The following is an 18,727-nucleotide window of genomic DNA, read 5'->3' as shown; positions in this document are numbered from 1 at the left end:
CTGCGTTGGGTCTTTGTTGCTGTGCATGGGCTTTCTCTAGTTGGCGGCGAGCACGGGCTACTCTTCGTTGCAGCGCATGGGTTTCTCATTGTGTTAGCTTCTCTTGGTGCGCTGCACGAGCTCTAGGCGCAGGGGCTTCAGTAGTGGCAGCACATGGGCTTGGTAGTTGTGGCATGTGGGCTCTGGGGCGCACAGGCTTCAGTATTTGTGTGTGGGCTTAGTTGCTTTGTGGCCTGTGGGATCTTCCCGGACACGGGTTTGATCCCGTGTCCCCTGCATTGGCAGGCAGATTCTTAACCACTGAGCCACCAGGCAAGTCCCTTTTTAAATTAATTAATTTATTTTTTGGCCAAGCTGCACGTCGTGTGGGTCTTCGTTCCCCAACCAGAGATCGAAACCGCGTCCCCTGCATTGGAAGCACAGAGTCTTAACCACTGGACCACCAGGGAAGTCCCAGCTCATTTCTTTTTTTAAAAAAAAATTAATTAATTTATTGGCTGCATTAGGTCTTCGTTGCTGTGCGTGGGCTTTCTCTAGTTGCAGTGAGCGGGGGCCACTCTCTGTTGCGGTGCGCGGGCTTCTCATTGCAGTGGCCTCTCCTTGGAGCACAGGCTCTAGGTGTGCGGGCTTCAGTAGTTGTGTCTTGCGGGCTCTGGAGCGCAGGCTCAGCAGTTGTGGCACACGGGCTTAGTTGCTGCGCGGCATGTGGGATCTTCCTGGACCAGGGCTCGAACCCGTGTCCCCTGCATTGGCAGGCGGATTCTTAACCACTGCGCCACCAGGGAAGTCCTCATTTCTTTTTTATTTCCTGTTTTTTTTCCTCGGAGTGCTTTGTCTTGGTAGTTCTATTGCTATGTCTTTGAGTTTGCTTATTTATTTTAAAAATTTTATGGGAGTATAGTTGATTTACAATATTGTGTTTCAGGTGTACAGCAAAGTCATTCAGTTATACATATACATATATTCATTTTTTTTTCAGATTCTTAGGAGCGTTCCTTCCTCTACAATTTTTTGGTATAGTTTCAGAAGGATAGGTGTGAATTCTTCTCTCAATGTTTGATAGAATTCCCCCGTGAAGCCATCTGGTCCTGGACTTTTGTTTGTTGGGAGTTTTTAAATCACAGTTTCAATTTCAGTACTTGTGATTGGTCTGTTCATATTTTCTGTTTCTTCCTGGTTCAGTCTTGGAAGGTTGTACTTTTCTAAAAATGTGTCCATTTCTTCCAAGTTATCTATTTTTTGGCATATATTCAATAATTGTTTGTAGTAGTCTTTTATGATCTTTTGTATTTCTGTGCTTGTAACTTCTCCTTTACCATTTCTAATTTTATTGATTTGAGCCTTCTCCCTTTTTTTCTTGATGAGTCTGGCTAAAGGATTATCAATTTTGTTTATCTTTTCAAAGAACCAGATTTTAGTTTGATTGATCTTTTCTACTGTTTTCTTCGTTTCTATTTCATTTATTTCTGCTCTGATCTTTATGATTTCTTACCTTCTATTAACTTCGGGTTTTGTTTGTTCTTCTTTCTCTGGTTGCTTTAGGTGTAAGGTTAGGTTGTTTGTTTGAGATTTTTCTTGTTTCCTGAGGTAAGATTGTATTGCTGAACATTTCCCTCTTAGCCCTGCTTTTGCTGCATCCCGTAGGTTTTGGATCAACATATTTTTGTTGTCATTTATCTCTAGGTATTTTTGATTTCCTCTTTGATTTCTTCAGTGATCTATTGATTATTTAGTAACATATTGTTTAGCCTCCATGTGTTTGTGTTTTTTACAGTTTTTTTTTTCCTGTAATTGATTTCTAATCTCATAGTGTTGTGGTCAGAAAAGATGCTTGATATGATTTCAATTTTTGTAAATTTACTGAGGCTTGATTTGTGGCCTAAGATGTGATCTATCCTGGAGAATGTTCCATGTGCAGTTGAGAAGAAAGTATATTCTGCTGCTCTCGGATGGAATGTCTGATGTGTCATTTAAGGCCTGTGTTTCCTTACTGATTTTCTGTCTGGATGATCTGTCCATTGATGAGAGTGGAGTGTTAAAATCCCCCACTATTATTGTGTTACTGTTGATTTCTCCTTTTATGGCTGTTAGCATTTGCCTTATATTTTGGGGTGCTCCTGTGTTGGGTGCATATATATTTTATAATTGTTATATCTTCTTCTTGGATTGATCCCTTGATCATAATGTAGTGTCCTTCTTTGTCTGTTGTTACAGTCTTTATCGTAACGTCTATTTTGTCTGCTGTGAGTATTGCTACTCCAGCTTTCTTTTGGTTTCCATTTGCATGGAGTACCTTTTTCCATCCCCTCAATTTCAGTCTGTATATGTCCCTAGATCTGAAGCAGGTCTCTTGTAGATAGCATATATACAGGTCTTGTTGTTGTATCCATTCAGCCAGTCTGTGTCTTTTGGTTGGACTATTTAATCCATTTACATTTAAGGTAATTATCAATATGTATGTTTCTATTGCCATTTGTTAATTGTTTTGGATTTTTTTGTAGGTCTTTTTTAAAAATTTTATTTTTATTTTTGGCTGTGTTGGGTCTTTGTTGCTGCATGTGGGCTTTTCTCTAGTTGCAGCGAGCGGGGGCTACTCTTTGGTGCAGTGCGCGGGCTTCTCATTGGGTGGCTTCTCTTGTTGCAGAGCACGGGCTCTAAGCACACGGGCTTCAGTAGTTGTGGCTTGTGGGCTCTAGAGCGCAGGCTCAGTAGTTGTGGTGCATGGGCTTAGTTGCTCCATGGCATGTGGGATCTTCCCGGACCAGGGCTTGAACCGGAGTCCCCTGCATTGGCAGGCGGATTCTTAACCACTGTGTCACCAGGGAAGCCCTGTAGGTCTTTTTTCTTCCCTTCCTCTTCTGTTCTTTTGTAGTTTGATGTCTATCTTTCATGTTGTGTTTGGATTGCTTTTTCTTTTTTATGTGTATATCTATTGTAGGTTTTTGGTTTGTGGTTACCATGAGGTTTTTATATAACAGTCTATATATGAACAAGATTGTTTTTAGTTACTGGTCTTTTAATTTCAAATGCATTTCCAATATTCTGCATTTGTGCTGTCCTCACGATTGCTGGTTTTGATGTCATATTTGTGTGTAGATGATTTCCTGGCTTTGTTTATGTTTGCCTGTACCGGTGGCTTTTTTATTCTCAGTTTTCTTGTGTCCAGTAGTGGCCTTTTCTGCTTAGAGAAGTTCCTTTAGCATTTGTTGCAAAGCTGGTCTGGTGGTGCTGAATTGTATTAGCTTTTGCTTGTCTGGAAAACTTGATTTCTCCATCAAATCTGAATGAGAGCCTTGCTGGGTAGAATATTCTTGGTTGTTGGTTCTTCCCTTTCATCACTTTAAATATATTGTGCCATTCCCTTCTGGCTTGCAGAGTATCTGCTGAGAAATCAACTGATAACGTTATGGGAGTTTCCTTGTACGTTATTTGTTGCTTTTCCCTTTTTGCTTTTAATATATTTTTCTTTGTCTTTAATTTTTGTCAATTTGATCACTATGTCTTTCGGCACGTTCTTGCTTGGGTTTATCCTGCCTGGGACTCTCTGTGCTTCCTGGACTTGGGTGACCATTTCCTTTTCCATGTTAGGGAAGTTTTCAGCTGTTACCTTTTCAAATATTTTCTCAGGTCCTTTCTCACTCTCTTCTCCTTCCGGGACCCCTATAATGCAAATGTTGTGCATTTAATGTTGTCCCAGAGGTCTCTGAGACTGTCCTCATTTTTTTTTCTTCTTTCTTTTTTCTGTTCCATGGCAGTGATTTCCACCATTCTGTCTTCCAGCTCACTTATCCATTCTTCAGCCTCAGTTACTTTGCTATTGATTTCTTATAGTGTATTTTTCATTTCAGTTATTGTATTGTTCATCTGTTTGTTCATTTTTAATTCTTATGGGTCTTTGTTAAACATTTCTTGTGTCTTCTCTATGTGCCACCATTTTTTCTTCTGAGTTCCTTGATCATCTTTACTATCATTACTCTGAATTCTTTTTCGGTTAAATTGCCTATCTCCCATTCTTCGTTTTTCTTCTGGGGTTTTATCTTTTCCTTGATCTGGGACCTATTCTTCTGCTGTCTCATTTTGTTTAATTATCTGTGATTGTGGTTTGTTTCACAGGCTGCAGGGTTGTAGTTCTTGCTTCTGCTGTCTGCTCCCTGGTGGATCAGGCTGTCTAAGAGGCTTGTGCAGTCTTCCTGGTCGGAGGTACTGGTTCCTGCCCACTGGGTGATGGAGCTGGGTCTTGTCCCTCTGGTGGGCAGGGCCATGTCAGGGGGTGTGTTTATTGGGCACCTGTATGCTTAGGGAGATTTTAAGCTCCCTTTCTGCTGATGGGTGGGGCTGTGTTTCCACCATGTTGGTTTTTTGGCCTGAAGCATCCCAGCATTGGAGCCTCCAGGTTGTTGGATGGTCTTGGTGAGAGAATGGTAGCCTCCAGGAGGGCTCACGCCAGTGAGTACTCCCCAGAACTACTGCCGCCAGTGTCTTTATTTTTTTAAACCTTCTTGACCGTTTTTTAAAAAAATTAATTAATTAATTTTTGGTTGTGTTGGGTCTTTGTTGCTACGCATGGGCTTTCTCTAGTTTTAGTGAGTGGGGGCTGCTCTTCGTTGTGATGCGTGGGCTTCTCATTGCGGTGGCTTCTCTTGTTGCGGAGCACGGGGCTCTAGGCGTGTGGGCTTCAGTAGTTGTGGCACGCAGGCTCAGTAATTGTGGCTTGCGGGCTCCAGGATTCAGGCTCTGTAGTTGTGGCACACGGGCTTAGTTGCTTTGTGGCATGTGTGATCTTCTTGGACAGGGGATTGAACCCGTGTCCCCTGCATTGGCAGGCAGATTCTTAACCACCGCGCCACCAGGGAAGCCCAGCAAGCTTGTTTTTTAATGGGACATATAGTAGATATTTTTGGCTTTGCTGGCCATATGATCTCTGTCAGAGCTCTCTTAACTCTGCCATTGTTGGGAGAAAGCAGCCATAGACATTCTATAGACAAATGAGTGTGACCGATTCAGCCTGCAAGCCAGTTTGCCAACCCATGATTTAGACAGTCAACTACCTTTTATTTTTTTTTGTTTATTTATTTTAAAATTTATTTATTTATTTAATTTTGGGCTGCGTTGGGTCTTCATTGCTGCACGTGGGCTTTCTCTGGTTGTGGCAAGTGCAGGCTACTCTTTGTTGCGGTGCGCAGGTTTCTGTTGCGGAGCACGGGCTCTAGCCTCGTGGGCTTCAGTAGTTGCAGCACGCAGGCTCAGTAGTTGTGTCTCATGGGCTCTAGAGCGCAGGCTCAGTAGTTGTGGCGCACAGGCTTAGTTGCTCTGCGGCATGTGGGATCTTCCCGGACAAGGGATCAAACCTGTGTCCCCTGCATTGGCAGGCAGATTCTTAACCACTGTGCCACCAGGGAAGTCCCAACTATCTTTTAAAATGATTAACAATGAGAAAAGCATGCCTTTTATATTTATCTTAATTTATACTATTTCCAGTGCTTTTCATTTCTTTATAAGTTTCCATATGTTATCATACTCCTTCTGCTGGAACAGCTACCTTTAAAATTTCTTATGTATGTTTGCTAGAATACATTCTCTCAGCTTTTGTTTGTTTGAATTTCTCCTTCATTTTTGAAGTATATGTTCACTGTGTATGTAATGCTGGTTAATAGCTTTTGTCTGTCAGTATTTTGAAAATGTCATTCCATTGTCTTCCTTGCATAGTTTGTGACAAGAAGTTTGATGTAACTCTTATCGTTGTTTCTCTTAATGCAGTATGTCATTTTCTGGCTGCCTTCAAGATTTTCTTTTTAGTTTTAGTTTTCTATAATTTGGTTATGTTACATCTAGTTTTGTTTTGTTGTATTTATTTTTGTCTGGGTTTCTCTGAGTGTCTTGGAAGTGTGATTTGGCTTCTTTTTTTCATTTGTTTTAGAAAATTCTTGTCCATTGTCTCTTCAGATGTTTCTCCATTTTTTTTCTTCTTGTTCTGGGTCTCTAATTACACATATGTTAGACAACTTAATATTGTCTCTTATGTCTTGCCTGCTGTATCCTGTTTTTGTTTGGTTTGTTTTATTCGTTTTTACACCTTTTTTTCTCTTTGTGTTTTAGTTTGATTAATTTTTATTAACCCATCTTCAGGTTTACTTCACCTTTGCCATGTATGTAATTAGGAACACTGTAAATGAAATTCTGTGCTTGAGATTTTCTAGACCATAACTAGGTTGAATTTTTAATTTTTAATTTTAAAAATTATTTTTATTTTTTTTTGGCTGAGCTGTGTGGCTTGCAGTATCTTAGTTCCCCAACCAGGGATTGAACTCATGCCATTGGCAGTGAAAGTGTGGAGTCCTAACCAGTGAACCCCCGGGGAATTCCCTTATAGGGTGAATTTGGACCAGAACCCATGAGGAAGTCATCTTATGGTTACAAATTCTTAGGGGACATTTTTGTTTTTTCATTTTACTTACTACCAAGGTATAGATAGACAAGTTTATTTTACCGTACTGAGAGACAAGTTGTTGTTGTTGTTGTTTTCACTCTTAGACTGAAGGTGGAACCCTTTAATTGAGGATTCTCTTAATAACATCATCACTTTGGATGGTGCCTAGGTTTTATCTCCTGTGTCTGTGCCAGTGTGGATACTGAAGGTCTCTAGGATTAAGCAGAATCTCTCTTGGTGAAAACCAATTTATTGCTTTCTTACCTTCCACAATTTCTGATTTCACTTCATTTTGGCCCCTGTAGAATCTTTTTTTTTCTTCCAGTTTTATTGAGATGTAATTGACAAACAGCATTGTGTAAGTTTAAGGTGCACAGTATAATGATTTGACTTGCATACATTATAAAATGTTTGTCACATAAGTTTAGTGAACATGCATCATCTCGTATAGATACACAGTTAAAGAATAGAAAAAAATATTTTTTTCCTTGTGATGAGAAGTCTTAGGATTTACTCTACAGCTTCATATGTAACATACAGCAGTGGCAATTTTATTTACCATATTTTATATTACGTCCCTAGTACTTATTTGTCTCAGTGGAAGTTTGTACCTTTTGACTGCCTTTATCCAGTTCCCCTTCCCTCACCCCCTGCCTATGGTAACCACAAATCTGATCTCTTTTTCTGTGAGTTGGTTTGTGTGTTTGTGTTTGAAGTGTAATTGACCTACAATGCTATGTTACTTTCTGTTATATAGCATAGTGATTCAGTATTTTAGTACATTTCAAAATGTATAGAAGTGTATTTCAAAATGTATTTCAAAATGATCACCATGTAAGTCTAGTTACGATTTGTCACCATACAAAGATATTACATAGTTATTGAATATATCCCCCACACTGTACATTTTATACCCTTGACTCATTTATTTTGCAACTGGAAGTTTGTACCTCTTAATCTCCCTCACCTATTTCTTTCTTCTCCTTACCGCCCTCCACTCTGGCAACCACCTGTTTGCTCTCTGTATCTATAACTGTTTCATTTTTGCTGCGTTTGTTAATTTGTTTTTATTTATTTATTTTTTGTGGTACGCGGGCCTCTCACTGTTGTGGCCTCTCCCGTTGTGGAGCACAGGCTCCGGACGCACAGGCTCAGCGGCCATGGCTCACGGGCCCAGCTGCTCCGCGGCATGTGGGATCTTCCCGTACCGGGGCACGAACCCGTGTCCCCTGCATCGGCAGGCGGACTCTCAACCACTGTGCCACCAGGGAAGCCCTGTTTTTAATTTTTAAATATACTTTTGGCTGCGTTGGGTCTTTGCTGCTGCTGGCAGGCTTTCTCTAGTTGCGGTGGATGGGGGCTACTCTTCATTGCAGTGCGTTGGCTTCTCTTTGTGGTGGCTTCTCTTGTTGTGGAGCATGGGCTCTAGAGCGCAGACTCAGTAGTTGTGGCACATGGGCTTAGTTGCTACACGGCATGTGGGATCTTCCTGGACCAGGGATCAAACCCATGTCCCCTGCATTGGCAAGTGGATTCTTAACCACTGTGCCACCAGGGAAGTCCCTAATTTATTTTTTAGATTCCACATATAAGTGAAATTATAAAGTATTTGTCTTTCTTTGACTAATTTCACTTAGCATAACACCCTCTGGTTCCATTCATGTTGTCACATATGGGAAGATTTCATTCTTTTTAAAAAAACCGTTGAGTAATATTTCATCATATATATGTATATGTGTGTGTGTATTTATATATGTATATACATCTTACATCTTCTTTATCCATTATCTATTGATGGTTACTTAGGTTGCTTCCATATCCTGGCTATTATAAATAATGGTGCAATGAACATACGGGTGAATATATCTTTTCTAATTTGTGTTTTCATTTTCTTTGGATAAATACCCAGGAGTGGAATTGCTGGATCATATGGTAGTTCTGTGGTAGCTCTATTTTTAATTTTTTTTTTTTTGCCATATGCGGGCCTCTCACTGCTGTGCCCACCGCGGAGCACAGGCTCCGGATGCGCAGGCTCAGTGGCCATGGCCCACGGGCCCAGCCGCTCCGCAGCACGTGGGATCCTCCCGGACCGGGGCACGAACCCACGTCCCCTGTATCGGCAGGCGGACTCTCAACCACTGTGCCTCCAGTGAAGCCCTATTTTTAATTTTTTGAGGAACTTCTATACTGTTTTCCATAGTGGCTGCACCAATTTACATCCCCACGAACAGTACACGAGGGTTCCCTTTTCTCCACGTTGTGAAATCTTTAATTTGTGGTTGCTCAGCAAAATGTTAAAGAAAAGTTTTTTTTTTTTTGCATTGCTCTGGATGTCTACTCTGCATAATGCCAATAATAGAAGTCTTACTCAACCTTTCACAATATGGATGTAGCATAAATTTTAATTGCTTCTTTACTAAGGGATTTAGGTTTTTGTTTGTTTTTGTTTTGCTAAAAAATTATGAAGTAAAAAATTTTTTTGCATGTTGATCTTTGTGCACACATGCAAGTAGTTTTCATCACCAGTGGAGTGAGGCAAAGGAGCAAGATATGATCATTTTTATCTAGCCTTTTGCGTGCTACTTAATTTGCAGATTCTTTACATGCCACTAGAATATGTTTTCATATTCTAAAAATTTCCCACCCAAACAAAATGCATTATCGTAAGCACATTGTTGTTTCTGAATAATCTATGTTCAGGTTACCATACTTTGGAAGTGTACCCAAAAACAGCATTGCCACTGATCCTAGATTGTGTTTTTGCAGGTGAACAACACTTTTTATATATGCTGAATCATTAGAAAATAGAAGTTATGTATCAGCCTGCAGGAGAGTTCAGAACACAGCTTCTGATGTTTCTCAAATAAAGAAAACCAAAAGCCATCATAAATTACGTTTTTCAGATGGCGTAATTACAAATAAATGAGGAAATGAAACAGCAGGCTACATATCCTTGATAGTTTACAGTGCAGGGTCACATGGCATTGATTTCCAATGTAGAGGCCTTTTATCAATACAAAGCAGTGACTGTTGTAGATTATATGATGCTGAGTATTAATAAGCATGTTTTGTGCATATCTGTTATATGAAAATAATTTTTCATTTCATGCTTTAGTTTTCCTTTGTGGCATTCTGAACTGTGGAATCCTTTGTCTACCATTTGGCTTTCCATAAACTATCAGGCAGGATGTCTGTGAGAGTCTCTACTTTGAGAAGTAGTGTACATAATACTTATTTATCATGTACCACTCATAATTACATTATCATGATATATCCTTTATCTTCAAAATAACGTCTGAGAATTCATTGTCTTTTAACACTAGAAAAAGGTGTTTTCTAAAGACTTTTTCCAGAAATCCAAATGTTTCTGGGGGCTCTTTCCAATCCTCATACAATGTATCTTTGGCATTTTAAAAATTGAGAACTAAATTTTCTGTAATTTTTTTTGGTTTAAATTTTGTCTATGTAATTATTCTTTGAGATAGACATTTGAATTTACTCCATACTCATCCTTGTTTAAAACTCTCATGGCTGAGATGTCCTCAGGCTTGTAGATTGGCCAGCTTTGATGACATCTCTCTGGCCTTTGAAGTTGGCACAGTTCAATATAGATACCTCAGGGGTGTGTGGCCATGGAAAAACATGTTTTTGTTGTTGAGTGTTCTTGCTTTCTAGTAATTTTATTTTCTGCTCAAGGGATTTAGTATCTGTTCAGATACTTTATTTTTAAAGACCACATAAGTAATGACTTGACCTCTAATCTTAGCTTTGAAAATTTCCCAGACACTAATAAAGATAATGTCTGATGACCTATTGTTTGAGAATACTATTCACTGGCCAGCAATCAGTGCTATTTAAAAATGTATATTTTACTCTGAAAATTATTTCCATGGCTGAAAGACTTTGTTAGTAAAATCATGCATGTAATGAGATGATGTTTAGTTTTTTGCTAAACTCTAAGTTATGTTCAAAGAGAAGAAACAATCTACTTAATTAATTGTATTTTTCGTTGTTGTTCTTTTTTGGAATCTGTTATAACCCAGTTGGACAGTCCTGAAAGAGATTTGAGTAATTGAGATTTTCCCTTTCTTCCAGTGGAAGGGAAATATTTCAATTTACTTGCTTTAGGCTATAAAATAGTTTGCTCTTCCTTTGCCCACAGCAAGAATTATGAACCTAAAGTCACAAAACAGATTCAGTATTAACTTTTTTTTTTTTTTTGTGGCATGCGGGCCTCTCACTTGTTGTGGCCTCTCTCGTTGCGGAGCACAGGCTCCGGATGCACAGGCTCAGTGGCCATGGCTCACGGGCCTAGCCGCTCTGTGGCATGTGGGATCTTCCCGGACCAGGGCATGAACCTGTGTCCCCTGCATCGGCAGGCGGACTCTCAACCACTGCGCCACCAGGGAAGCCCCTCAGTATTAACTTTTAAAGTTTCCCCATATTTCCACCCTCATCAACTGTAAATAATGTGCCTGAATGTAAAATGGAAAAAGTTGAAAATTTCCACTTGTGCATTTTGAGCTTTTCAGAGGTATTATACACTCTGGATATAATAATAAAAGATACTGGGCCTTATACAGCGCTTTTTGTGTGAGGAACTCATATAAACACTAATGCATTGATCCTAACACAGTACTTGATTGTGACTTTAAAAGGTCATGAGTTACTGCTGTTACAAAAATTTTTTTTAAAGGTTGGAGGAGGAGCTGTAATTTACAAATATTGTTTGAAAGATATCTAGATAAAAGTTGATACAGGAAACTGAAAAATTAAAGTTACGGGGGATTTTTATTGTTTGTTAACTTTTCTTCTAGCCTACAGTAGATTTTTATCCCTTTATGTTTTTTTCTCCTTTTGTCTATGAATATACTTGAAGCCCGATTCCCTTCTTAAGACCAGAAGGCACAATTTACTTTTAAGCTTTTATTCCTTCTCAGCCAAGAAGGCTTCAACCTGTGGAGGTTTCCTGAGTTTGTCATAACATAGTAATACATTTTATTTGTTCTCAATTGGAGATCATCCTTCTAGTTTTCTTAGTTTAATATTTGTGGCATATAGTTGTTGATTTTGATGAACATAGTAGTCACGTGGCTTAATCTTCAACTTTTTTGTGCTTTGTAGGTTTATTCTTCAATCCAAGGAGGCAATTCATAATCAGCTGTTAGAGAAACAGAAGATAGCGGAAGAAAAAATTAAAGAATTGGAAGTAAGTAAGTTTTGACTGAATACTGATAGTCATAGTCGACTTTTAGGAAAAAAGTAATTATCGTGTCATATTAAATGAAAATGTATGCCTGCCAAGGTCATGTCACATTGTTTTCATTTTTTCTAATTGTGCTAGAGCTATGAAGCAGTCTTTTTACAGCAGTGTGTAAGACCAGAAAAAAGACTAATCTCTTGAAACCTTAGGGAGTTTTGAAGAAGATAGGATATTGTTAACCTGAATGTATTTCTTCCATTGCCTTTAAGTGAACATGTCTATTCTTAAAAAATATAATAAAATAAAAGCACAGTGTATATTTAAACACCATATGTTGTGGTGGATGGGCATGAGAGTAGGTAATGATAATAGTAGTCAAAGGATCTAGTTATATGACTCTTTCACACATTGTAATTCTAGACAAGGACTGAGTAGTAAGCTATAACTAATTAACTATCCGAAGGGTAGTGCTCCAGTGAGGAAAACAATTTTTTTTTTTTAAGCTAGGGAAAAAGATGATAGGTAAGAGTAATAATTTAGTAAATCTTTGGAAAATTGGAGTTTATTATTACCATTTCTTTATACATTAAAACCTCAGATGAAATAGTCTTCTTGGGCTTTGGTGAATGGTCTATCCTGTATATAGTAAAAGTTGGACAGGACAAAAAAACTGGTTATTATTTTTTGGGACCAAGATTTCCTGAGATGGGGGTGGATACAGTGACTTCATAGGTCACTTTATCTAATTTCTTTGAATGCTATTTGAGGCAGTGGTTCAGAATCTGACTCAGCCCTCTGCTGAATTGGTGAGACACCCCATGTAGCCTTCAGGGGATTTCTCAGGGACACTGACTTGGCATGGCTGGGGCAAGCATGTTGTATCTTAGGTTACTTAGGGTTATTTTTGTTTGACTACCAATGAGAATTTAAACAAACTTGATAGTGGCTTTGTAGCTCAGAAAATGTATTGTAAAACAAAACAAATAAGCAAACAAAAAAAAAAAAAAGAAGAAAACTTATCCTGTAGTAACCAGGTTGTTATTATATCCTATTTTGTCAGCCCAACTCTTCTAGATTGAGTTTTCCAAACAAAAGTATCTTAAAAAAACTGAACGAAAATATTTCATGTAGATTACCAAAAAAAGTGTGTTTTTGCACTTGTTGGTAAATATATCTAAAAATTGTCCTGATGAATAAGTAGCAAGATGCAAAGTAATGTGTAAATAATTCTTTTTATGGAAACAAACAAAAACCAAGATCTGTATATGAACATAGAAAATGATTTGTAGGTATATATATTAAATTAACACTGGTTACCCTAAAGAAATTAGATGGGACATGGGGATAAAATTGTTTTTTTCTTATAACCTCTGTGTTGGATAAATTGTAACAAGTATGTGTTAACCTTTTTTTTTTTTACCATCGTTTTTGGAGTATAATTGCTTTACAATGGTGTGTTTCTGCTGTATAACAAAGTGAATCAGCTATACATATACATATATCCCCATATCTCCTCCCTCTTGCATCTCCCTGTGTTAACTTTTATAATTTAAAAAAATCATCAAGGTAAAATTGCCACAGATGATGAGTTTAGCATACTATTCATTTCTGATGAATATTAGGAAATTCATTTTCCAAAAGTTTCGTTTCACGGAGTCTCTCAAATACTGGTAAGAGTATCCTGATATCTGTCAGGTAATAGAAATAGATTAGCTAGCTTGTTGGTATTTGAAATGCTAATTAACAGCTACAAAAAACTAGCAGAGTTAAACTATAGCCTCTACGCTACGAAGTTATTTTGTGTTTTTAATTTTTCATCTTATACACTATTTATATTATAAAAATGATGTAAGTATACTATAAAAAACAGTCAAAAACTAAAACATGATTAAACAAAAATAATGACTTTCTCCTCTTTCTGCATACTCTCAAAATGTCACTTTTATGGTTTGATGTGTATCATTACACTTTATAAAACTTTATTTTATAAACAAGTTCATACATATATACACTTTTTTTGAGTAAAGAGGGATTATGCTGTATATAATGTTTTTCATCATTTGACAATTTACCTTTCCATTTTAGTAATGTAAATCTAGTTTATATTGTTTCTTGTTTTCCATTTATCCTACCATCATAGTTTCCTTATTACCTCAACATTCAATTATTGCATGATCCCTGCCTCTGCATTTAGTGTTCTCTCCAATACTGCCCTAACCTGTATTTTTAATGGTATCACCCACTACACACACTCTTCTCTTCCCTGAAGCAATCCTATACTTTTTGACTGCCATACCTTTATAATTTTGTTACTTCAGCCTGAAATGTATACACATGTGCACAGACCCACATGTGCATGCATGCACACATACATTGTTAGTTGCAGTGTTCAGATTTTCTGTTTCTTACTGATTATTTTTCCTCCTTATTCAGTTAGTTATGAGAGAGTTGTGTCAGATCTCCCTCTGATGATAGTTATGAATTTCTCCTTAGTCTTTCAGTTTAGTGGGCAGTGGTATTTAGAAACTACTATCTGGGTGCTGTAAATGCTCATTATTACTGTATGCATAGTTGAGATGATATGTTTCATTTTGCTTTATATGTTTAGGAATTTCTCAGCTCTTTTAAAGATAGCATTCCATTGACTTCTGGCTTCCATTGTTGCTGTTTAGAAGTTATCAGCCTAATTTTTGTTCCTTTGTCTTTTCTCTGTGGCTACTTTTAATATTGTTTTGTCATCTTTCATGCTTTGTAGTTTCTCTGGTATATGTTTAGGTGGGGATTTAGTCTTTTTGCTTTTTTTCTTAATCCTATCTGGGTTAAGTTGAGTTTTCTGAGTTTGAGGATTAGTGACTCATCAATTCTGGAAACTTCTTACTATCTCTGAATATTACTTCTTCACTGTTTTCTCTTTTAAATGGTATTTCCCTCTGGAATTTTTTTCTCACCTTTAAACCAGCTGTTTCCATCATCTGCAGTAGCACCTTAACTGGTTTTTCCACCTCCAACTTTCTCTGTTCTAATCCTTTTAACATATTGAAGCTAGAATGACCTTCTAAAATGTTAAATCTGTTGTATTGTTCCTCTGTGTAAACCCCATCATTGTTCTTAGGGTAACATTCAAGCTTTTTAACATACCTTCAAGGCTGTTTATGAAATGACTCCTGTTTCTTTCTCTCATGTCCCTCATATCCTCTTCCTTCTCTTACACTGTATGCTCCAGACATGCAGAAATAGTTTGTTTTTAGAACTTGCTATGTTTTCTTTGTTTCTACTAGGTCTTTGCAAAAGTAATTCTCTCCGCCTGGGAACTTCCTCCTTCTGCTCTTACCAGCTCTGTTAATCCTTAAGATCTTAGTTTAGGGCTACTTCTTCTGAGAAGCATTTTCTGATTCCTCAGTGTTAAATTAAGTGCTTTTCCCTTGTTCTGTCTAATTATTCTACTAGTTTCATAGCACAGTGTGAGGATTTGGGCATATAAACTATCATCAGTTGAAGTAATTACAAATATGGTTTCCTATTACTTGGGAAGCTTGATGCAGATTCAGAGCTCTAAATAGTTTTTCCCAAGGCCTTCCAGTTATTACTCTGCCTTTCAAATATACAGTCTCTTCTTCTGGGCCCTAGTATTTCTTGTCAGTCCAGCGTATTTCATCTTATTTAATTATCATTATCATTATTAGTTTCTACCCTCAGATACCTTAAATTAAATTGAGGAGGCATAATTTATACATAACTCTGCAGACAAAGGCCAGGCTGTTTAATTTAGCACATTTTCATCTCTGATGAAGTAAGCTTTTTGGTTTGGGTCCAAAGTTCTAGTTTTTGACCAGAGCTATTAACTCGGCCCCACTGTGTGTGCCTACCCACCCCCTACCAGCAGTCTATATAAATGACGCTATGGATCATTCTTTTCCATGACATAACATAGGTGCTAGTCTGATCGGAGAGCCCATCTTCATTAGTATTTTCTAGACTCGCTTTTATCCACCTCCATTCTCTCTTTTTTTTTTTTTTTTTGCGGTACACAGGCCTCTCACCGCTGTGGCCTCTCCCGTTGCGGAGCACAGGCTCCGGACGCGCAGGCCCAGCGGCCATGGCTCACGGGCCCAGCCGCTCCGCGGCATGTGGGATCCTCCCGGACCGGGGCACGAACCTGTGTCCCCTGCATCGGCAGGTGGACTCTCAACCACTGCGCCACCAGGGAACCCTCCACCTCCATTCTTACTGTTTATGTTTGCCCTCTCCAGATTTTTTTCCCCAGTCCTACTTAACCTAGAATTTGTTTAGCTTTTGATAACTGTAGTATGCTGTGTCTACATTGTCAAGCAGCCTGGTGTCTCACTTGCTGGCCCTTTTCTTCTTATGGAGCAGAGGTGGGGGTACTGTAATGCTGCTGTCATGTCCTCTTTCTTTTGGGCCATGTGGCGCATCATGCGGGGTCTTAGTTCCCCGACGAGGGATCGAACCTGCTCCTCCTGCAATGGAAGCATGGAGTCTTAGCCACTGGACCACCAGGGAAGTCTCTGCCCTCATGTCTTCTTTTTTTTTTTTTGCGGTACGCGGGCCTCTCACTGCTGTGGCCTCTCCTGTTGCGGAGCACAGGCTCTGGACACGCAGGCCCAGCAGCCATGGCTCACAGGCTCAGCTGCTCTGCGGCATGTGGGATCTTCCCGGACCGGGGCACGAACCCGTGTCCCCTGCATCGGCAGGCGGGCTCTCAACCACTGCGCCACCAGGGAAGCCCCCTCATGTCTTCTTGATAGGGAGTTATATTACATACTAGAAGGGTAAAGACAAGTACCATCTTAACCTTGGGAAGATTGTCTTTTTCTTCTTAAAATTCCATATTTTACATTTTAATACCCCTATGTTGTGTTCTTCAGGCTGTAATCACTTTCCTGGGTTTGACTAGGAAGTGTTTTCATAACAGACTCATAATGTGATAGTGTTATAAAGATTTTTATCTTGCCTTTATAGAGATGGTTGATCAGGTTCTGGGAGGGAATGTCACCATTTCTCTTAATGGCGATTAGCAGACCAATGATGGTAATCCGATTGAAGAGAAAAAATAAAATGCTTTAGTATGATAGAGTAACCATGTTATTTATGTCATTGAGGGAATTCTCTATTTAAAAAAAAATACTGATAATGAATAATTTTAAAGAAGATGGCTGAGCATATAATATGTAATACAGTATATGTTAGAAAATGCAAAATTGTACTTTTTAAAAATGACATGAGTATAATTGGGATTTGGAATTAGGACTTCATGAGTCTCATCTGTCTTTGTAAAAATAATTTTCTTTTTGAAATGTACAGCATTGCTACAAAAAGAAAGTATAGTTTTTTTTAAGAAAATTCAACTTTAGGTAAAGTTGAGTTAAAACCTTACTGATAGATTGAAGAGATATGTATCTTCTAAAGAGTGAAAAATACATCCTATATTTTTGCTCACTTTTTTAGAGGTAAAAAGAAAATAATTACTTGTGGACTTCTTTTGCAGTTGCAAAAACTTAGATTCAGCATTCAGATGAGCTAGAGCTGAATTTTTGATGTCTTGCCTTTTGAATCTCAAGTATTTGGAATCCTTGAGATAAGCTTTCAGTGGTATATTTGAACACATTTTGACCACTATTCTCCTATGTTCTCTCTCATTGAATTACCGCTTCAGGCTCATCTGCCTTCAGTTTAAAATCCCCATTATATTTTAGGCACACGCAAATACTGGTTGACCACTTTCCTTCCCCTCTTTCTCTGACGTGGTTACCACCCCTTCCACCACCCTAGTTAGCTCAGCAATGACACAATAAAAATAAGAATAAGGAAACCAGGACATTCTGGCCTACATAATGCCACTTCTGACGCAGAATGTTACAATCCCAGGGTTGTGGAATAGCCCTCCAGCCCATGCTATAAGTAAAATCTAAGAAACTGTGAAAGTCCTGGCTCTTCCACAAAAATGGCTATTATGGTCAGACAGTAGTTCCTGAAACAAGTAGGAAGACTAGTGGCAAGAAAACTGGATAGGAGGTGCCTGTGACACTCTGCAGTTGGCTGAGTTCTGAGACTCTGATGAGAAAATGTTTTGGAGTTTCCATGATTGAGGAGATTTTACTCTGCCTGATGAGGATCATTTTTTCCATAGCATGGGTAGGCACTGGTAGGCACTTGGATGGATGTCCAGTTTTTGCCCTAAGTACCTCACTTTTGCGCTGGTACCTTTTTTTTTTTTTAAATTTATTTAGCTATTTTGGTTGCATTGGGTCTTCGTTGCTGCGCGCAGGGTTTCTGTGGTTGCGGCAAGTGGGGACTACTCTTTGTTGCAGTGCACGGGCTTCTCATTTTGGTGGCTTCTCCTGTTGCAGAGCACAGGCTCTAGGCGCGCGGGCTTCAGTAGTTGTGGCACGAGGGCTCAGTAGTTGTGGCTCACGGGCTCTAGAGCGCAGGCTCAGTAGTTGTGGCGCATGGGCTCAGTTGCTCCACGGCATGTGGGATCTTCCCAGACCAGGGCTCACAGTGTCCCCTGCATTGGCAGGCGGATTCTTAACCACTGCACCACCAGGGAAGCCCTGGGCTAGTACCTTTGTGTGTATGATGGGACACCCTCTTTGGACGTGATGTCAGGTGGACACTACTGTATGATAAGCACTGATTCTTACTTGTGTTTTCAATGAAGAGAGAAGGGCAGGTGAGAGCAAAGCCAGTGGCAGAATGTTTTTTTTTTTTTTTGCAGTACACAGGCCTCTCACTGCTGTGGCCTCTCCCGTCACGGAGCATAGGCTCTGGACGCGCAGGCTCAGCGGCCGTGGCTCACAGGCCAAGCTACTCCGCGGCACGCGGGATCCTTCCAGACCGGGGCACGAACCTGCGTCCCCTGCATCAACAGGCGGACTCTCAACCACTGTGCCACCAGGGAAGCCCAAGAATGTTTTTTATATATTAAACAAGAGTTACACCCAATGGTTCATCTGCTTGCACAGCTCAAAGTTTAGAATCCATCAAAAAAAATTAGTCATTTATTTATTTTGTAGTGAAATATAGCATTTACAGAAATATGTATTAAAATACATGTAGTTTAATCAATAATTATAAAG

The 18,727-nt window shown here is 39.1% G+C and overlaps 1 protein-coding gene across 1 annotated transcript in view; it reads left to right on the top strand.

Annotated features, from left to right (window-relative positions):
• PFDN1 (prefoldin subunit 1) overlaps window positions 1-18,727 on the top strand; it is a 60,172-nt gene that overhangs the window by 16,763 nt on the left and 24,682 nt on the right. The window contains exon 3 of the mRNA XM_030869427.2: window positions 11,552-11,636. Coding sequence (XP_030725287.1) covers window positions 11,552-11,636 — 85 coding nt within the window. The remainder of the gene's footprint in view (window positions 1-11,551; window positions 11,637-18,727) is intronic.

Source organism: Globicephala melas, chromosome 3, assembly GCF_963455315.2.
Source record: "Globicephala melas chromosome 3, mGloMel1.2, whole genome shotgun sequence".
Classification (NCBI taxonomy): domain Eukaryota; kingdom Metazoa; phylum Chordata; class Mammalia; order Artiodactyla; family Delphinidae; genus Globicephala; species Globicephala melas.
This window is presented reverse-complemented; position numbering and strand designations above follow the sequence as displayed.